The sequence below is a fragment of the Marmota marmota genome, unplaced genomic scaffold, assembly GCF_001458135.2.
Source record: "Marmota marmota marmota unplaced genomic scaffold, marMar, whole genome shotgun sequence".
Lineage (NCBI taxonomy): Eukaryota > Metazoa > Chordata > Mammalia > Rodentia > Sciuridae > Marmota > Marmota marmota.
The window spans coordinates 21,651,325-21,669,878 of NW_026000005.1; the positions used below are offsets into that span (position 1 = coordinate 21,651,325).

Consider the following 18,554-nt stretch of genomic DNA (forward strand, 5'->3'; position numbering starts at 1 on the left):
CCCTAGAAGAGGGGAGTGGGGGGGCGGGAGGGAGGCGCAAATTCATTGTCTCCCTGAGCCTTACAGTCAGAGGGATAAAATGTTGAAAAAGGGTTGAGGTCTTTGAAAGGTGAATTCTGGTGGCTCTATTCAATAGACTAATAAAAACCTAGCTAAGGTTAAATACTTAAACCAATAGTAGTTGAAGAAAATGATGATGCTATGGTGTTGAGCCCTGCTTAGTTTGCTGTATTCTTGTTGTATATTGTGACTCCTAGATATTTTAAGCTACCCTTGGATAAAATCAGCTCTTCTCATGATCCATCTTTCCCTTTTATAGGGAGAATTAAAAAAATTGAAAAAAAAAAATCCCAGGAAAACAAAATAAAAGCAAAAAAACCTCAGCACACCCCAATTTCAAGTTAGCCTGATTGTACTTTTTTATTGTATCATTTGCAAGTCTTTTCCTTATAGATAGTTTAAAACAAAACAAACAGTAGTTTCAATTATAATTGTACTTTCAAAATATTAAATCCGTGGTTCTCAACTGAGATAGGCGATTTTGCTCCCCTGGGGACATTTAGCAAGATCTGGAAACATTTGGTTGTCACAACTGGGCAGGTGTGCTACTGACATCTAATGAGTAGAGGCCAGGGATGTCACTCAATAGCCTACAAGGCACAGAATATCTCCCCATCTGGTCCAAAATGTCAATGATGTTGAGGTTAAGAAACCCTGTGTTGAATCATTAGTATTAAGTCACAGTTTCTAGCATGAATAAAAAAAGTGCATGAATTAAACCCCTATGCCATCATAATAATCAATTCTCTGATAGACTTCTAGGCTGTTTATAATTTTTTCTCTATTAAGGAAATGCTGCAATGGACATGTTTACTCATTTTTTTCCCCCTGCTGAATTATTTCCTTCATATAAATTTCTAGAAGTCAGATATACTGAGTCAATGGGTATGAATACCTTTTCATAGTTCATGAGTCATACTGCCATTGCTTTACAAATGAATCCAACCAAATTATAATACAGCATAAGTTTGTAGGTGTACCAGTTTTACCAACACCTTGGCAGCTCTGGGTGCAATCGTTTAAAAAAGTGGGAGGTGGCAGAAATCTCAATATGAAATTTGCCTCAATATGCATTTAATTTGCTACTCAGAAAAATTATTGCTATTAGGATGAATATTTTTTCCATATTTGTTTTCTATTACCATCTTTTTTTTTTTTTTTTTTTTTTTTGTTTTGTTTTGTTTTGTTTGTTTGTTGTTTTTTGTTTTGGTTTTGTTTTGGGTTTTTTTTTTTCCATTAATTCCCCCACTAACTCAACCCCCCTCCCTTGGGATCTGGCCCCAAAGGGAGCCACATAAAATATTTTTTTTAAAATCACAGTGCCTGCTGAGGTGTGGGGGTGGGGCGGGCTATCCCTAAAGGTGGGATATTTTGGTACCACGACGATCTGTGGGTGGGAGAGTCAGGGAGACTGTGCTTAGCAGCCTGGGTTGAGTGGAGTTTCCAGGTTTGGGAAGTTGCCTCTGGTGCCCCCTACTGGTGGGATTGAGCACCCCACGCCCTGGCCGGAGCAGAACGGGTTAGGATCCTGCCTCCAGTAGCCTGCAGAACACTCCGAAAGGATAGCAAAAGGTGAGAAGAACCCCTGAGGCACCCCTTCTACGTCTGACCAGAAGATCAGGAGGATCAGGGCCTCGGCGGTAAATCCTTCAGTAGAAATGAAAGCAGCAACTGCCACGAGCAACTTCTAGGAGTTGGAAGAGGGGGTTAAGTTGTGGGAAAGAGGCGGAAGAAAACTACAAGGGGAAATGTGGAGATGAAAAGAGCAATGAAAAAAGAAAAAGGAGACAAGCAGACATGTTTCAACTCCAAGCTCCCATTTCCTCTTTCAAATGAACTGCCTCCCCACTGTGAACAGAATCAAGTATTTATGAAGGCATTTTTTGCATATTAATAGCTGCATATGGATGGAGCCTTGCCAGTTCTGAAGTCCTAAAGGTACGGTGCCCTTTTTTTAATGCAGGTCCTCCCAACTCCTCACTGAATTTGGTGTTCTTCAGATTTATTTCCCTTTCTGCCTTGTGGCTCCTCCTCAGGCCCTGCATTTCATTAAGGGAAATTAGTTCCTAGGATACCTTCAGAGACCAAGCGCTGCTCTTCCCTCTGTGGGTAGCTGACATCAATCACCAGAGAGCTTTTCCTCCTCCCCAGGGCCTCTCTGTGGAGGCTGCAGGTTGGGTGAGATGACCAGCACCTAAAAAGAGTATTAAAATTCCTGAAAGAATCATTAACATATCTCTGCAGTGGTAGAAAGTAAAACTAGAAAAAGTAAAATAGTTTCATTGACTTTAACATTACTGTCCATACTCAATAAAGATTAAAATCAACATTGAGAACCAGTCCAAAGAATAAGCAAAAGACATAAGCAATTAACATTAAAAAATGATGGTGGGGTGTGGCTCAGTGGTAGAATTCTTGCCTAGCATGCACAAGGCCCTGGGTTCAAACCCCAGCATCACCATTAAAAAAAAAAAAAAAAAAAAAGATGGTAATAGAAAACAAATATGGANCCAGCTCTCAGAAAACTCTGGGTCTCAAGTATGAAACTCTTGTCCATCCAGTCAGCTTGGGACAAAGGCAGGGGTGCTGAGCCCAGTGGTTTAAAGAACTGACAGAGCAAAGAGGTTGTCAGCAAAGAGTAAAGAGCAAACTCAACCTCTAATTAGATTTCCCAAGAATCCTTGCATCACTTTGTCTAAAATAAGAAAAAGAGTATCTCCCCTGGCCTCACCTAATGGATTTTCTCTCTTTGTTCCAACTATCTCCAATATTGGGAGAGCAAACAGCCTTTCTCACATGCTTTATCTTGGGTTTGGCTTTTGTTGCTTTGTGGAGATTAGACACAATTTAGTAGTGTCCTAAAGATTCTGTTCAATTTGATCCTATGTGTCCTAAATTTGCTCTTTTGGGATTTCAGAGAGTAACCTGTAATTCTAGCATGCTAGGATTGGGGATGAATAAACCTGTGTACCCCATCTGTTTCCTCAGGGAGTTCACAGATGTTTTTCATATTTCTTGTCAGCTGCCTTCTTTCAAGACAATAAACCCACACATACACCTGTGGACCCACTATGTTTTGTACAAAGGTTTTAAAGTAGCCTTTTGTCTCAGTGGTCTTTCAAAGCAATACCATACCCTTTATTCTGGTTAACATTTTGGAAAACTGTTACCTAAAAGAACAAACAACATGGGTTGGGGCTGTAGCTCAGTGGCAGAACATTTACCTAGCATGTGTGAGGCACTGGGTTCAATCCTCAGCACCACATAAAAATAAACAAACAAAGGCATTCTGTCCATTTACAACGACAACATTTTTTTTTAAAAAAAGAACAAGCTACAGGACTTGAAAGACTTTTTTTTTTTAATCTTGCCTAATTTACCTTTGTATCCCTGTGTTTAGCACAGTTACTGGCACATGGATACCACTTTTTTAAAAAAATCAATAAATAGGGCTGGGGTTATAGCTCAGCAGTAGAGCACTCGCCTAGCTTGTGCAAGGCCCTGGGTTGGATCCTCAGCACTATAGAAAAATAAATAAATAAAAGAAAGGTATTGTGTCCATCTACAACTAAAAAATAAATATTAAAAAAATCAACAAATAAAATTCTTCAGTGACATGAAAGATTTCATATCATAGGAAGCCTATCATCTATAGAAATACATAATTCATAGAAAAAAAGACCATAATTCTATAATCCCAGCTACTCTGGAAGCTGAGGCAAGAGGATTGCAAGTTCTCAAGGTCAACCTGAGCAATTTAGTGAGATCCTATCTCAACATAAAAAAATATAAAGGGCTGGGGATGTAGAGCACCCCTGGGTTCGATCCCCAGTACTAAGAAGAAGGAAGGGGAAGAAGGAATAAGGAAGGAAGGGTGAGCCAAGAATCCTGGAAGGAGGCATCAGAGCTTTTACTTGTTTTATCTTCTCTGATAATGACAATGAAATTCAGCTGACATTTCTCTCACAATTCACACAACCTCCAGTGCCTCCTGCTGTTGGTTGCCATTTGGTACTTGGTATTTTGGTATTTTGCTTTGGATCATGTGCAGACTTGGAGATGTCAGCAGACATCCTTCTTGGAGATCCCTGTGAAGCTGATGAGTAGGATCACTGACGACTAGAATTAACTTTCTGTACTTCCCATGGGGAGAAATGCAAGGAACTCTACACTTGCTTTATTTCTAAAGTCAGCTCTGTTTCCCTTAGGTCCTCACTCTCATGCTCATGCTCTCTCTCCCCACCTCCCTCCATGAGTTTATAAATATCTTTGGTTGTAGAACTTGATTCAAAAGCCCCCTCCCCCCCCCCTTTTTTTTTCTTTTTTGGTACCAGGGATTGAACTCATGGGCACTGACCCCTTAGCCATATCCCCAGCCCTCTTTTGTATTTTATTTAGAGACAGGGTCTTACTGAGTTGTTTAGCGCCTCACTGAGTTGCTTAGCACCTCACCAAGTTGCTGAGGCTGGCATTGAATTCTGAGATCCTCCTGTCTCAGTACCTTAAGAGAGGTTTTGGTTTGGTTCCAGGGATTGAACCCAGGGGCACTTAACCACTGAGCCACATCCCCAACCATTTTTATTGCTTAGGGGCTCGCTAAATTGCTAAGACTGTCTCAAACTTGCAATCCTCCTGCTCAGTCTCCTGAGCTGCTGGGATTAGAGGTATGCACCACCATGCAGATTAAGAGGGTCTTTCTGAATGGTAATAACAGCCAGTGCTTTTTAGGTTTGTGTGCAGGGTGTAAGATTATCTCTCTTAATCCTTATGACAGCCCTATGGTAGGCACAGTAACTATTCCCATTTTACTCATGAGGAAATAGATGTCAGGACCAAAAGGGTGTCATTCACAATGACCTGCACTTACAAAGAGGCCTAGAGGTAAGAGGCCCATAAAGCTACATCCAGATTCCACTTTTCTTCACTGGCTGTGAAGAAGTTATATACCCTCTCTGAGGCTTACTTTCCTCATGCGTACAGGAGAATCATATTTCCCTCATGGGGTCATGACAAGGACAAGATGAAACAACATATGGGATGGGATTAGCACAACGCTAGGCACTCTGCAGCCCCCAGTAAATTATAATAACGATTATTATTTTAGTCTCCTGCCTTGAAAGCCATGAGACGAGGACTTGGAGCTTGTATACAATCTAAGTGTTCAGACGTGTAAAAGGAGAAGTTGAAAAGCAAGAATAATTGAAAGGAAGACTGAGCCAACCGTCTCTCCTACCCCCGGCTCCTAACACCCCGTCCTCCTGAGCATCCTCTGTACTGTCTAGAGGGTTGACCTTGTTTCACTGCTCCAAAATGTTGCCTATTAGAGATTCCTTGGGTTTTTTCCATCTCGTGAATTTTTTTAAAAAAAAACTTGTTTTCCACCTCTACCTGAGGTAGCAGGGCTGCAGGCCTGGGGGAGGAGGGAAGGAGGGGAGGCAGGGAATCCATGGGGCCTCTTGTCCAGCAGGGCCTCTACCCCACGGCACATAGCCTCTGAGGAAAACTGGGAGGTCAGATGACAGGAGGACCCAGAGGAGGGCAAAGGACATTTTTCTTTTTCTTCTTCCAGCCCTCTGCTGTCCCAGCATTCCCAGGGCTTGCCCAGTCCAGCTAAATTATGAATTAGATAAAGTTTTATGAGATCTGGGATTCAAAGCACCATGGGTAACTTTTTTTTTTTTTTATTCCCTAGTGAAAAGTGACTGGTTTAAAATAACTTTTTTGGAATCAATGTACAAGTGGAATTTCCCTGTCTGTTGGTTGTCAGATTGGAAAAGTCATAGCAGACTCAACAGAACAGGGAAGTCACACAGTGTGAGATTTGAATTCGGGGTCAGAAGGAGCTGGGGAGTTGTTCCCACTTCCCGCCCTCCACCCCACCTCCCACCTCTGCTCTAAGATGGGATATGTCATCGACCCAGTGTGGTGAAGCCCCAGCTGGAGCACAGTTGGACACCCCCTCTCAGAAAACGCTGGCTTCTGCCTCCCTAGGGGCAGAGCAGATCATTCTTTTGGCTCAAAATTTTTCTCCTGCAGCTCCTGCTAAGCCAGATAAACAATGATTCTGTTGTGTCAACAAAGCACTTAATTAAATTGAGGACAATATAAATTAGAAGTCACAGATAAAGATTTACTTCCAAATAAACTAGAATGAAAGTGTCCTGTGTTTCACTATTCTAAATCTCCTTCAAGAGAACAATGAGATGAACCCTGTTTTCTGGGTAGGGAAACTGAGGCACCGAAAATCCAGTGACTTAGCAAATGAGTCCTTCATAAAGGCTAGGATAGGAGATTGCTATATTTCTCTTCTACATTAATGCTTGCTAGCTTTTGGGCTAAATTTTACTGAATACTCCGGAGAATGTAAAAAAATCTCCTTTTATTGAGTTGAATGGATTGAGACAAAATTCCTGACAGGAGAGGAACCAAAAGCTTTTTTCTAGCTAAAAACCAAACTTTGTCTCCACCCTGTCTGCTGGTGGAACTATCCTGAAACTTATCTACTTGGCCTATCTTGTCAGCACCAAATTGCCTTTAGAACATACAAAGTGGACCACGACCTCAGGTGGCCAAGATGAGCAGGATGGACCCAGGGAACTGGCACAGGACCGCTGAGCACATTTGTGGTGAATGAAAGCAGGCCTAGTGTGAGATCTTTCTGCTCCCTGGAAAGAAGCAGTGCAGGCAGGCTGGGTTGTTGAGTTGAGATCTTGGGTGTCCCATGGGGCCTTCTGTACACCAGAGAGTCCCTCCTCCTCCAAGCCAGGGAAACTAGACAGAGGCAAGGTCTCAGGTAGAGGCCTCACGGGTGGCTGGGGTGGTCAGCCTTGCTGCAGGATAGGTCCCCTGTAAGTTCACCTGAGGTTGACAGTGTACAAAGACCCTCTCAGATCCTCTCTTCAGGCAGCCCAGTCCCAGGGAACCAACAGATTCCATACAGTGCACAGTCTTATCCATGTCCTCATTTCTACTTAAGGTCCCCAGGCTGCCATGGGAAGAAGTAACAGAGCCCAAGATGGAAACTAGCCAGGCCCTTCAGCCAGTAGCTCCTGGCAAGAATTGCCCCTTCCAGGCTTTGGTCTGGGGTGGTTTGTGGGGGGAGGGTTTCCAAAATCGCAGCCCTCCTTCTCCCCCACCCCCAGTGACTAAATCTCTCAGATCTCTCTTTCCCCACCAGGACTCAGGGAAGTGAAGGAACAAACTCCCAGCCGAGGTGGGGGGACCTGGTGGTCAGAGGAGAGACAGACTCTTTTCCTTTGTTTGCTCACAGGAGGGGACAAATGCCCTGTGTGCACAGAGGTTTGATATGACAACTTCATAGACCTCTTAAGGGTTTCAGCAAAGGCCTCCCCACCTGCTCCCCATGCTTTAAGATAATGGTGGGGTGTGTTCCCCATGCATTTCAGATCTTGGCTACAAAGGCCCTCCTCCTCCTGTTTTCTTCCTTCAGCTCAGCTTGCCCACAGGTTCCCAGAGACTCTTGGCAGCTCCCTCTCAGGCAGAATGAAGTTGTGAGCTGCGTGGGAGGCAGTTAGACAGCCAGAGTGTTGCAGCCTTCTTAATGAGGGACAATAGCTCTTCTTGGAGCCATTGAGCGGCAGCTACAAAGGTGGGGAACCCCAATTAGAAAAGAGTGGGAGATGCCGTGGGAGGAAGGCCTGAGGGACGCCTACAGGACAGATCCTTATGGTTGGTTACACTGTGAGACCCATGGGGATGTGACAGCTTGGGTTCAGAATCTCCCCTTTCTCTCTTTCTCCTTGCCCCCACTCCCCTCTTCTAGGGTTTGAACCCAGGGCTTCCCACATCCTAGGCAAGCACTGAGCTACATCTTCAACCCTTTGTTTGGAAACAAGATCTTGCTAAATCTTGCTAAATCACCAAGGCTGACGGTGAATTTGAAGTCCTCTCGCCTCAGCCTCCCAAGTAGCTGGGATTACATTAGACATCTGAGGTCTGTTTGTAGAACCAACTCCTGATAATGACTCTTTAAAATACCAACTGAAAGGAGGAGAAAAAATTACTGGGAAGAAGGCTTTTTTCCCCTGGGTCTTCAACTCAGGTATTACAGTCCATGGGTAAAGAAAAGAAATGACAAGAATTTACTTAATTTTAATGGCCATTCCCTTTAAGTTGTGGTAAACATGTGTGCCTATGGATATTTGTATACAGCAATAGCTCCTTTTTTGATAGCTCAATTGAATCACATTATGTTTACAGCAAGATAATAATCCTGGATTTTCCATGGCTCACTCTGTCAGAGTATAAGATTAGCTCTTGAATTCATTAGCAGTCATCTCCTTTTAAATGTCAGATAACTTTTTAAATGCCAAGTATTACTCAATGCCTTCTGTGCAATTCAAATCAGCTTTACCAAATTAACTAGTTAATCTTTATTGTTTCACTTACTAAAGAGAAAGGCTTCCAGGTGTTTTTAGGAGAACATAAAATATTATTTACAGTACAATATAGGTGAAGAGCTGGGTTTTGATTTAACCTTTCCATCAGTTTTTAAATCATTCCCACCAAAGTGTGCACATGAAGTAAACAAAAACAGCTTGAAGTTTCTCTGCTTTCTTCCAGTCCCCCATTTTCCTTCCCAGGGATTAAACCCAGGGCACTTAACCACTGAGCCACATCCCCAGCCCTTTTTGTATTTTATTTAGAGACAAGGGTCTCACTGAGTTGCTTAGGGCCTCACTAAGTTGCTGAGGCTGGCTTTGAACTTGTGATCCATGGATTTTCTTGAATTCATTAGCTCTTGAATCACAATCCTTCCTCAGCCTCCCAAGCTGCTGAGATACCAGGCCACTGCACCCAACTAGCCTTGTGTTTTCTTCTCCCCACTATGCTTTTAGAGACCTAGACTTCTGATTACTCTTTATTTTGTTCTCTTTGCTCTCAACATACCCAAGAGCTGGAAGTGTTCAAAGGCTCTACCCCTGAGAAAACAGGATACATAGAGCCTAGGAGGCTGGGGCAGAGCAGGCCTAGAAATCAGGAACGCTCAGCTTTCCTTTCGAAAGAACCCCTGTCTGAGTTTAGCCTCCAAATATTCAGACCACAGAGCTACAGACTACTCTGACGGCTAAAGATAGATCCATCCAGAGCTGGCTAGTTCTCGCCATCCAGCTCTTGGCTCCAAAGCTACCTCCTCAGAGAGGTCTTCCCTAACCAACTAAAGGCAAGTGGCCAGCGCCTCCCCATCACCTTCCATCCTACTACCCTTGCATTGTCTTCATAGATGAGTCACTACCTCAAATCATCTCATTATGTGCTCATTTGTCTGACACATGGTAACACTCCAAAAGTATCAATTTAATGAATAAATGAAAAACAACTGAAGCACATGACTTGCTTTCCTGGTTTCAACTGTCTGACATTTTTCTCCTCCTATCTTTACCTTCCAGAATCCTCTTTATACATTCAATTTTTTCTTTCCTCCCATCTCCCAAACTCCCTCTCACTATCATTAATTTGATAGAACACTTGCACATAATAGGCAAAAGCAGTACTACACATTCCAGGGGTTACAGAGCCTTCACTAAAACATTCCGTTAGGCTACAATTGATAGCCCCTAATCATTAGAGAGATGAGCCATACAGTCAAGAGAATTGTTAGAAAAAAAAAATTTACAGGTCAAGTGGCTGGGAGGGACCTTCTTGAAAGCACTTCGAGTCTCTGGTCTTCAATCTGAGTCCACATAAGGAGTGAAAGTAATCCCATCCATTGGAACTGGTCTTGGCTATGTCTTTTGTCTAACACAAAATCTTTAGAGATAATGGAGACATTTCCCTCAAATCAGTACTTTCTGATTTCTATTATTCCATCCAGTGATTTATGCAAGATTGTGGAGGCGTGAAGGCTTGAAATGCTTTGTATGATTTGTGCTTGAACCAAAAGCTTTCATTTGATCTGGAAAAGGGGAGGAGCCGTCTCACCCTGAGAAACTAATCAGATATATGGCTGAGATGACAAGAAATTGGATATGTATTTGTTCAGGAAAATCTTTATCTCAAGCCACATTTCAAAACAAAGGAAAAGGGTGTGGGTGTTCATTGGAATGATGGCCACTTGTGGGGACCCACCAACTGTTCATGCCTCATGAATACTTGTGGGTAATATAAAAGTTATGGGAGGGAGAGTTTATAACTGCCCAGAGAGACTGACATCTGAGAGTTCGTCTCCTAGAAAATATGGAAATGATCAAATCCACACCCAGGGTGATCTCATAGCACACTAATGTATATGACCCCAGCAAATCAGCCCCCAAAACTAACAAATAACTTTCCTCCTTGGGAATGGGCAGCCAGTGCCACGGGCAGAGGTCAGGCCTCCAGAGGTCAGCACACACTCCCTGTGGAGGAGTGCTGTTGCCCCCTCCTCCTCTGAACTGAGGCAGGCCCTATCTGCAGATTGCCTCTGGCGTCCTTCGCTCCTGTGTCCAATACCCATCAGTCCCGCAGGTATATAGCAACTGTATGTTCATTTCCAAGCCCTGAGCCAGGCACGGCTGTGACAACAGGAACAAGATAGCTATGGTCCCTGAGCTGGTGAAGCTTACGTCATTGCTTCCATTATCACTTCTGTCATCTCGTGGGGAGAGCATTGCACAGTCTCAGCATCACTATGGGCAATGGGGACAGAGTGGCCCCGGGAGGGCACAGATGAGCCACACCTGAAGGCTGAGGGGTCATGAAAGGGTGGAAGAGTGTTCCCAGGAGAGGGAAGGGCAAGTGAATGTCTTGCTCCAGGAACTGAAAGGCCAGTGTGGGTGGTGGCCCTTTGTACTTGCTGTTTCCACAGTAAGGTCAACACTTCTCACAGAGAGCCACACACACACCTTCTCCCACCTGCTTCAGAGCCTTGCCAAACCTCACTTTCTGGTGGGGCGTTCCTCAACTCTCCTGCTTAACCCACTCTGTCCCACTGTCCTATATATAGGGCACCTATAAAAACTTAAATTGAGCAATTTTGTAGGTGTCCTATAAAATGTTATAGATTTTTATAGGTGACCTATATATAGAAGATGGGACATGATGGGTTAACACTGAGGTCTCCACATCCATCCCCATCTGCCCTTCAACACCTTTGTATTTCTTTTTTTCTATATCACAAATAACCTTCAGACATAACTTATGTTCCTCTCCTTCTCTGTTCTCTCTTCCTTTTCTGTGCAATGGAGGTGCACTCTTCATGGGGGTACAGACTTCCGCTGCTGGATTCACTCTTTCTGCCATAGCAAAGGCATCAAATAAATATTCCTTGAATGAATGAACAAGGCCAGAGAGATAGTCCAGGGCTGGGCAGGAAACTTAAACCTTTTAAGCCTATTGGCCTTCACCTTGAGGGCAATGGCCTTTAAAGGTTTTAAGCAGAGGGGTAATGTGGGCAGTTTGCCTTTTGAAAAGATCACCCAGGTTGTAGTGCAGGGCACAGGCTGGAAGGCAATTTCAGGTCAAGCTTTTTGGTACTTGAAATGTGACATCATTTGGGGCTGAGGTTGGGACTCAGCGGTAGAGTGCTTGCCTAGCATGTGCAAGGCCCTGGGTTCAATTCTCAGCACCACATAAAAATAAATAAATAAAATAAAGATATTGTGTCCAACTACAACTAAAAAGTAAGTTGTAGTTGGACACAATAAAGAAAGAAATGTGACATCATTTGCACATTGTGGTGACTGCAGAAGAGACAGACCCCACCCCACACTGGGCCTCCTCTCTCAGCCCATTCTTCCTTCCCTCTCAGCCACTTTTGTTCCAATCACTCTTCCTAACACACTGAATACATTTCAGCTTGGAAATAAATTGGAATCTTGCTGTGACCTTATTTGTTGCAAGGCAGATTTAGTAACCATTCCTAGCTATTTGAAACTATAAAAGTAACAAAATTATCTAATTTAAAAAGGAGTCTTGGACAGTGATTTTAGGTCGGCTGTATGCCAGCTGAATGGCTTTGAACAAGTTGCTTACATTCCTGAAGCTTCCCTTCCTCATCTGTGAAATGGGGGTACCATACTTGTCTCACAGGGTTGTCCAGAGAATTAAATGAAATAATTATAACCTTGGGAAGGTCCATTTTTCCACTTCCCTGGGTACTAATTATTAACCAGTCTTGAGTTATTCTCTGCACATTTGGGTCCCCTGTGTCTTCCATGGTAAAAATAGGTGTTATTATTAGTGTTCCATGATGAAAACATTGCTTTTTATAAATATTGGGGGATTTGGACTAGCTCTTGTTGCTCTGTGTGTCATGCCTATGAAAGCTGGGCTTTCTGTTTCTCTCCCAGGGAGCCCCGCAGTCCTTGGAGGCAGCAGCTCAGAAGACGGGAGAACCTCAAAGTTGTATAAATAAAGGGCTGATTTGTTCAAACGGAAAAGAATTTTACACACGCAAGCTGCACATCGACATGACGCCGTTCCTGAAGGTGATCTCACACTGAGAAGACGAGGGGTTTTATAGACACATACACAGGAATTCCAGTTAATACACTTCTGCATGGTACAAAAACAGCTTCAGAAGTCCCTCAGTGCTCCTGATTTATCAGAAGGGACAGAAAATACGCAGTTTGTAGCAGATGAGGAAAGAACAAATTAGGACAGTAATCACAGCCAGCCATCGGGAACAAATCAGTTGGGTGTCTGGTTTGGGTGGTGGGGACAGGGAACAGAGAAGAAAAAGGATAACTTTGAACCACCTGATAAAATGGGCAAATATAATTCATTTTATCTTGACAGTAGCTAACATAATTGCTACTGTTTATCACTGTAACTTGGTAGAGTTGATACTCCTACTGTGAAGAAGACTGATTCTTGAGTTAACTAGTCAGAAGTCAACTGCAGATTCTCTTTTGGATATCTGGCCTTGTTTCCTGTTCTCTAATAAGAGCTCATTGATCTCCCAAGCTCAGCTTTGTTTCTAGTTAAGGCCAACAAGAGTTCTTGCGGTGAGGATGTCATTTGTCTATCTTTGCAGTACTTCCTCCCACCCTAGCATCCCCAGGCACATGGAAGGTGCTCACCAAGTGCTCCAGGAATTGGCCCACCCTTTTCCTCCCAAGCCCTTTTGTTTAGGGCCCTTCCCACCCATTTTTTTGCCTCCTTAAGAGTTTACTGAACTGGAAATATATGACCATGGAGTCCAAGAAATTAACCAGGAACCAAGCCATGTCTGGCATGGAAGGATCTCAGGTCCTTCATACTACCTTAGGGGACACCATTCCAGGCCCTTGATAGGAAGTGATTCAGAAAGACAGGGGGAAAGAGAAGAGACCCTTGTAATGCTCATAATGATGGCACCCCTAGTGCTATGTAGACAGGTCCAGGGACTTTGGAGATCATGAGCGTCACCTTCCCACCCTCAACCAATTCAGAGTTCTTAGGTGACACCTCTCTGAGCTGCCCTAAGCCCAGTTCTGCAAGGTGGGGCTTAGATTAAGAGTCAGGCATTTGACCCAAATCTGTCTCTGTCTGTGACTGCATTTTCCTGGGCTTCCTCTTAGGCTTTTCCCAGCGGTGGTAAGATGGCCACTGGCTTCTCCTGCCCAGATAATTCCAGAACCGAATATGAAACTGTCTTTAGTGACATGCCCAGATGAAATGCCATCAGCCTAGCCTGGAGCCACAAGAACTAGAAAGAGAGAAAAGAAGGGTGTCTCACCGGGTGCTTTAAACTACAAGAGGGCTGGGAGTAGAGCTCAGTGGTGGAGCGCTTGCCTAACATGTGCAAGACTCTGGGTTCAATCAACACCACAAACAAAAAACAAACAAAAATATAAGGAGGGAAAATGATTCTGGGCAGCAAAACAAAAAGATATTTGCTATAAGAATTCAAAAAACTGTTGACATACACTATTATTTATATTAACTATCCTGTTTATTCTTAATAATGACTTAGTTCTTCCCTTAGGACTTGAAGAACTATGGTTGGTAGTTCCTGGGATGTGATGTCATCATCATTATTGCTATTTATTAATTTAACCAATATTTTAGCACCAGTTACCTACTAAGTGTCTTGCGCTTTCTGAACATCCGATACATCTATGAACAAAACAGACCAGGATAGGCTGGGGTAGATGCTCAATGGTAGAGCACATGTCCAGCATGTGCGAGGCCCCTGGTGTCCATCCTCAGCACCACAAAATAAGAATCAAAAACACAGGGGCTGGGAAGAACAAAATCCTACCCTATTCCATACTAGTGTAGGCAACAAATTATTATTAGCATCTGTTATTAGCAAATAAGCAAAGTATTCAGAGTGGGAAACTTTACAATAATTTTTTTTGTATATTCAGTGTTCACAAAGCTTTTGTGTTACATTTTTTTCTTCTGCAATTTTGGCACAGCCCTAAAGAAGGAAAAATGCAACATCCTTCAGTCCCACTTTCTAGTCCATCCTCCTCAAGACTCAGTGAATGGAAATTCCATTGGACTCACAGAACACCTACTCCCAGACAAGTCCCTACCCAGAAAACCACACCTTCTCTTGGGAACGTTGAGCGTTAACAGCTTACCCTACCTAGGCCTTCTCCCTATTGACAGGTAGCTCCTGGATTCTTGAGAAATGCATCACAGAATGACACCATCTCAGGGTTATAACAGACAAGAACGGTTAGTTTAAACAAAGAAAAGCACCCAGGCTGGAGCTGCATGGGAACCAAACCATCCTATGCATTTCATTCATGTATTTCCTGCCCACCCCTGGGGCATTTTATTCATTTTTGCCTGATACGTATAGAAAGAGATGAGGGTAGGAGATAAGACAGAGGCAGCAAAAGAAAATGGAAAGATGTAAATAATCACAGTTGCTAACATTACTGAGCACTTATTCTATTAGGCTGTGTTCTAAGTTTTATATGCAGGAACTCATTTAATTCACAAACTGAAGGTAAGAATGTACCTATTTTTTACTGATGAGAAAAATAAGGTACTGAGAAGTTAAGTAACTTGCAGAATGTCAGGTGGTAAATGGCAGACACAGATTCACAGGCAGGCCGCCTAGCTTCAGAACTTGTGCTCAATCATCTGCTGTAAAGCTTTGCTGAACACCCCAGCTGAGCCCTATCCAATCAAAAGCACTGCCGGCCATATTAACTAAGCTTCCAGCACAATCCTTCTAGAAAATTCCACTCTGTGCATGCATTCAGTCTGCTATAGGAAGATTTTCTTATCCTGCAAGACTCAGCCCTTTTCTCTATTCCTACCTGAGTTCTATGGAAATATAAAGCTTTCTCTCCCAGCGTTCATTTAGTTCCCTTCAAACAACTTACAATGAGCATCCTCTGTGTATCAGATACTATGCAGGCCCTGAGGATAAAGAGATGAATCATCTGCACCCTCGCCCTTCCAGGAGCCTATAATCTAAGAGGGGGATAAACAATGTAGCAGACAATATCAGCATAATGTTGTGGCAGAGGCAGACTGGGGTTGCTACCAGAGAGAACCATTTATTTCTCTGTTATTGCACATGGAATCCTCCGCTTAGTTAAGAACCTCTTTACAACACTAAAGATAGCTGATAACCTGTTTCTGTCAGGCTTCAATCTGAGAAAATACAATCCTGAGTAACTCTGAGTTTGTATAAAAATTGAACTATGTTTTGTTTTTAATCTATTTTAATCTATTCTTTTTCAAAAAGAAATGGTACGTGATTAATAAATTAGAATAGATATTTTAAATTGTCAGGGTTAGGTCATTGTAGTAAGAAAGAAAATGGCAATAATGTCTCTGAATGATAGGGATACATTCAAATATACTTATACTCCATATTAGCATGAAAATGTATGTATGTTATGTCCAGAAAATACAAAGAATGAGAAATAAACTTCCACTCTACAGCCATCACAGTGAGAGCATGGTGTCCTCTGGTGCAAGGTGGAAGGACCTGCCTCAAAGCAGGCACAAGAGCCAGCCATGCCTGAGGTCAGAGCAGCCCTCCCACAGAGGTGGGACATCCCTCCAAGTAGAGGAGGACTGCCACTAAATCTTGTGGTCACATTGAGGTGGAACAACATGAATTTCAAAGACTGAAAGTAGCAGGAAAATAATGCTTGGCTTAAGATGCTGCCCAAAGATGGAGCAGGGTACCTTAGGAGATAAATTCCAATCCCCAGAGTCCTTTAAATATGCTTTGTTAACCACTTGGCAGGAACAGCTCGGTTTCAAGATCAGAGCTCGGTTTCAAGATTCAATGATTCCACGACATTCGAATAATATTTCCAGGAAAAAATATTCAGGACAGCGAGTCTTAAATTTTCAAAAGAAAGAAGCTTGGGATTAAAGTGGAATGTGATCAATATTAAGGTGTCAGGCTAGTAGTTGGGAAGCTCTGGGTCTTCTCTGACTCTGAGTGACCTTGAAATGCTCTGGGACTCCTGTTTCCTCTTTGTAAAATGGAGATGGTAATACTGGGAACTCCACACCTGCCTCTTAATGGTGAAGTGAGAATTACATGAAATAATAGCTTTCAAAGAATTTTCACATCTATAAAGGACGCACCTTGTGAGAGAGAAAGGAACGAACATTCACTGATCCCTGCTGAAGGCCAAGTCCTTCATATATTAAGCCTTATTTAATCTCCCCACCCTCACTCCCCAATTCCTGGTAAGTATGCAGAACTCTCCTATGCAGATAAGGAAACTGAGGCTCAGATATGATCAGTGGCATGGCTGCCTGCAGCAGGAGCTGGGTTTCAAGGCCATAAAGTCCACAGTACCCCATATTGAGAGAGTTCTGCCTATTCTGTTCCCATGACCAGCTTAATTGTACATCCCTGTTCTGGCCTCAGAACCTGAGAAAGAACAGAGATTTGAAAAAACATCTTAAACATATTAATAATCATACAAGGTATCTTGTGATTTTCTTGAGTCAGTTGTATTTTGTTTTATACTAGGGATTGAACCCAGGGACATTCTATATGGAGCTACATCCCAGTCCTTTTTATTTTATCTTATTTTATTTTGAGATAGAATCTTGCTAAATTGCCCAGGCTGGCCTCAAATTTGCAATCCTCTTGCCTCAGCCTCCTGAGTAGTTGGGATTACAGGTGAGCACCACTGCCCCAGGAGATTTTTTTTCTTTCAGTGCTGGGGATGGAACTAGGGCTTCACATGTATTAGACGAGTGCTCTATCACTGAGCTACACCCCCAGCATCAGTTTTCTTTACTAAGGAGAAGTATGAAGTACACAAGAAAAACTGGACTACCCTGAAATTGAAAATTTCAAATAAAATACTCATTTTCTTCCATCATTAAGAAAGTATTGAAAATAGTAATTGACTTTTGTGTATCATATGGCATATTATACAAAATTTCCAGATGTATTTTCCTAGTTAAGCCTTTCAGGAACTCTGTACAATATTCATTACTACTGTCATTTCACAGATAGAGAAACTTCGGTTCAATGAGAAGTCATATAGGTCACGGGAGGCAGAGAGGAGTGCCCCTTCTTTCTCCTGCATCCTATGTTCCCCATCCAACAGTGTCTTAGGAAAACCTGCCATGAGACTAGGAGTACTGTGCTCAGATGGAGTGCTAGGCATGAGGGCTAGGGACAGAACCATTAGAAGAAACTGAGGCTCAAGGTTAAGAAACTCTCTCATGGTCTGTAAGACATGAGGGGCAGGAGATAGGACTTCAGGGCAAGCAGACTGATTCCAGGATCTGCAACCCAGTGTCTGGGAAGAGCCTCTCATGTGCTGGTTACAGCATTACCCTTTGTGTTTATAGAGAGTTTGTTAATCTCCTCCCTCCCTGCCCCAGACCTATAATTCCTTCTATACTGCTGCTTTTTCCCAAAGCAGCTCAGTTCTTATCACTGGTTTGCTTGAAAGTCTTTACTGTGTAAAGACTGGTCTTTCAGTTAAATTCCCAGTATCAAGATATATTCCTGTTACAAGATAACAGGGAACATAAAACAAATGCAATTTTTCTAAAACTCCAAACTGCACCATGCAAGATCTGGCTCTGGCCTGTGTCTAATTTACACTGTCCACACACTGCAGTAATATCAGACTATCCCTAGCCAGCACAGGCGACTCCCTCTGCCTGGGATCGCCCTATCTTCTCTTCACTGCAAGACTTAGCACTATGTCCACTGGTAAACAAAACTTCTTAACCTAATTTAGTTTCACCTCCCATGAGGTCTTGTGGAAACCTGTTATAATCTGTCACAGCATTTACCACACTGCATTGCAACTGTGAGATTTCTCATCATTTCCCCACAAGTCAGTAAGCTTCTTACAAATAGATCTTTCATCTCTGTGCCTCCAGTACCTAGCACACACAGTACCTGAAACACAGCAGACATTCAATAAATGTTCATTAGCTGAATGAATAAAGGGAGAACTAATGATTTTGCCAGAATAACAGAGCTGAGATATGAATTTGCAATCTTTCAGTTTATTTTACTTATTCATCAAGTACTACAGGATAAGCATCAATGATCTGAAAATCTGAAACAAAATGCTTCAAAATCTGAAACTTTTTGAGCACCA

General features: G+C 42.8%; 1 protein-coding gene and 1 non-coding gene across 4 annotated transcripts in view; both read left to right on the top strand.

The window, feature by feature from the left end:
• Kiaa2012 (KIAA2012 ortholog) overlaps nucleotides 1-18,554 on the top strand; it is a 112,503-nt gene that overhangs the window by 64,839 nt on the left and 29,110 nt on the right. For all 3 annotated transcript variants that reach the window (XM_048808325.1, XM_048808323.1, XM_048808324.1), the window contains exon 13: nucleotides 12,351-12,488. In XM_048808325.1, the coding sequence (XP_048664282.1) occupies nucleotides 12,351-12,488 (138 nt within the window). The remainder of the gene's footprint in view (nucleotides 1-12,350; nucleotides 12,489-18,554) is intronic.
• Trnaa-agc lies at nucleotides 2,448-2,521 on the top strand. The gene has a single exon. It is a non-coding gene; the product is annotated as a tRNA-Ala (tRNA).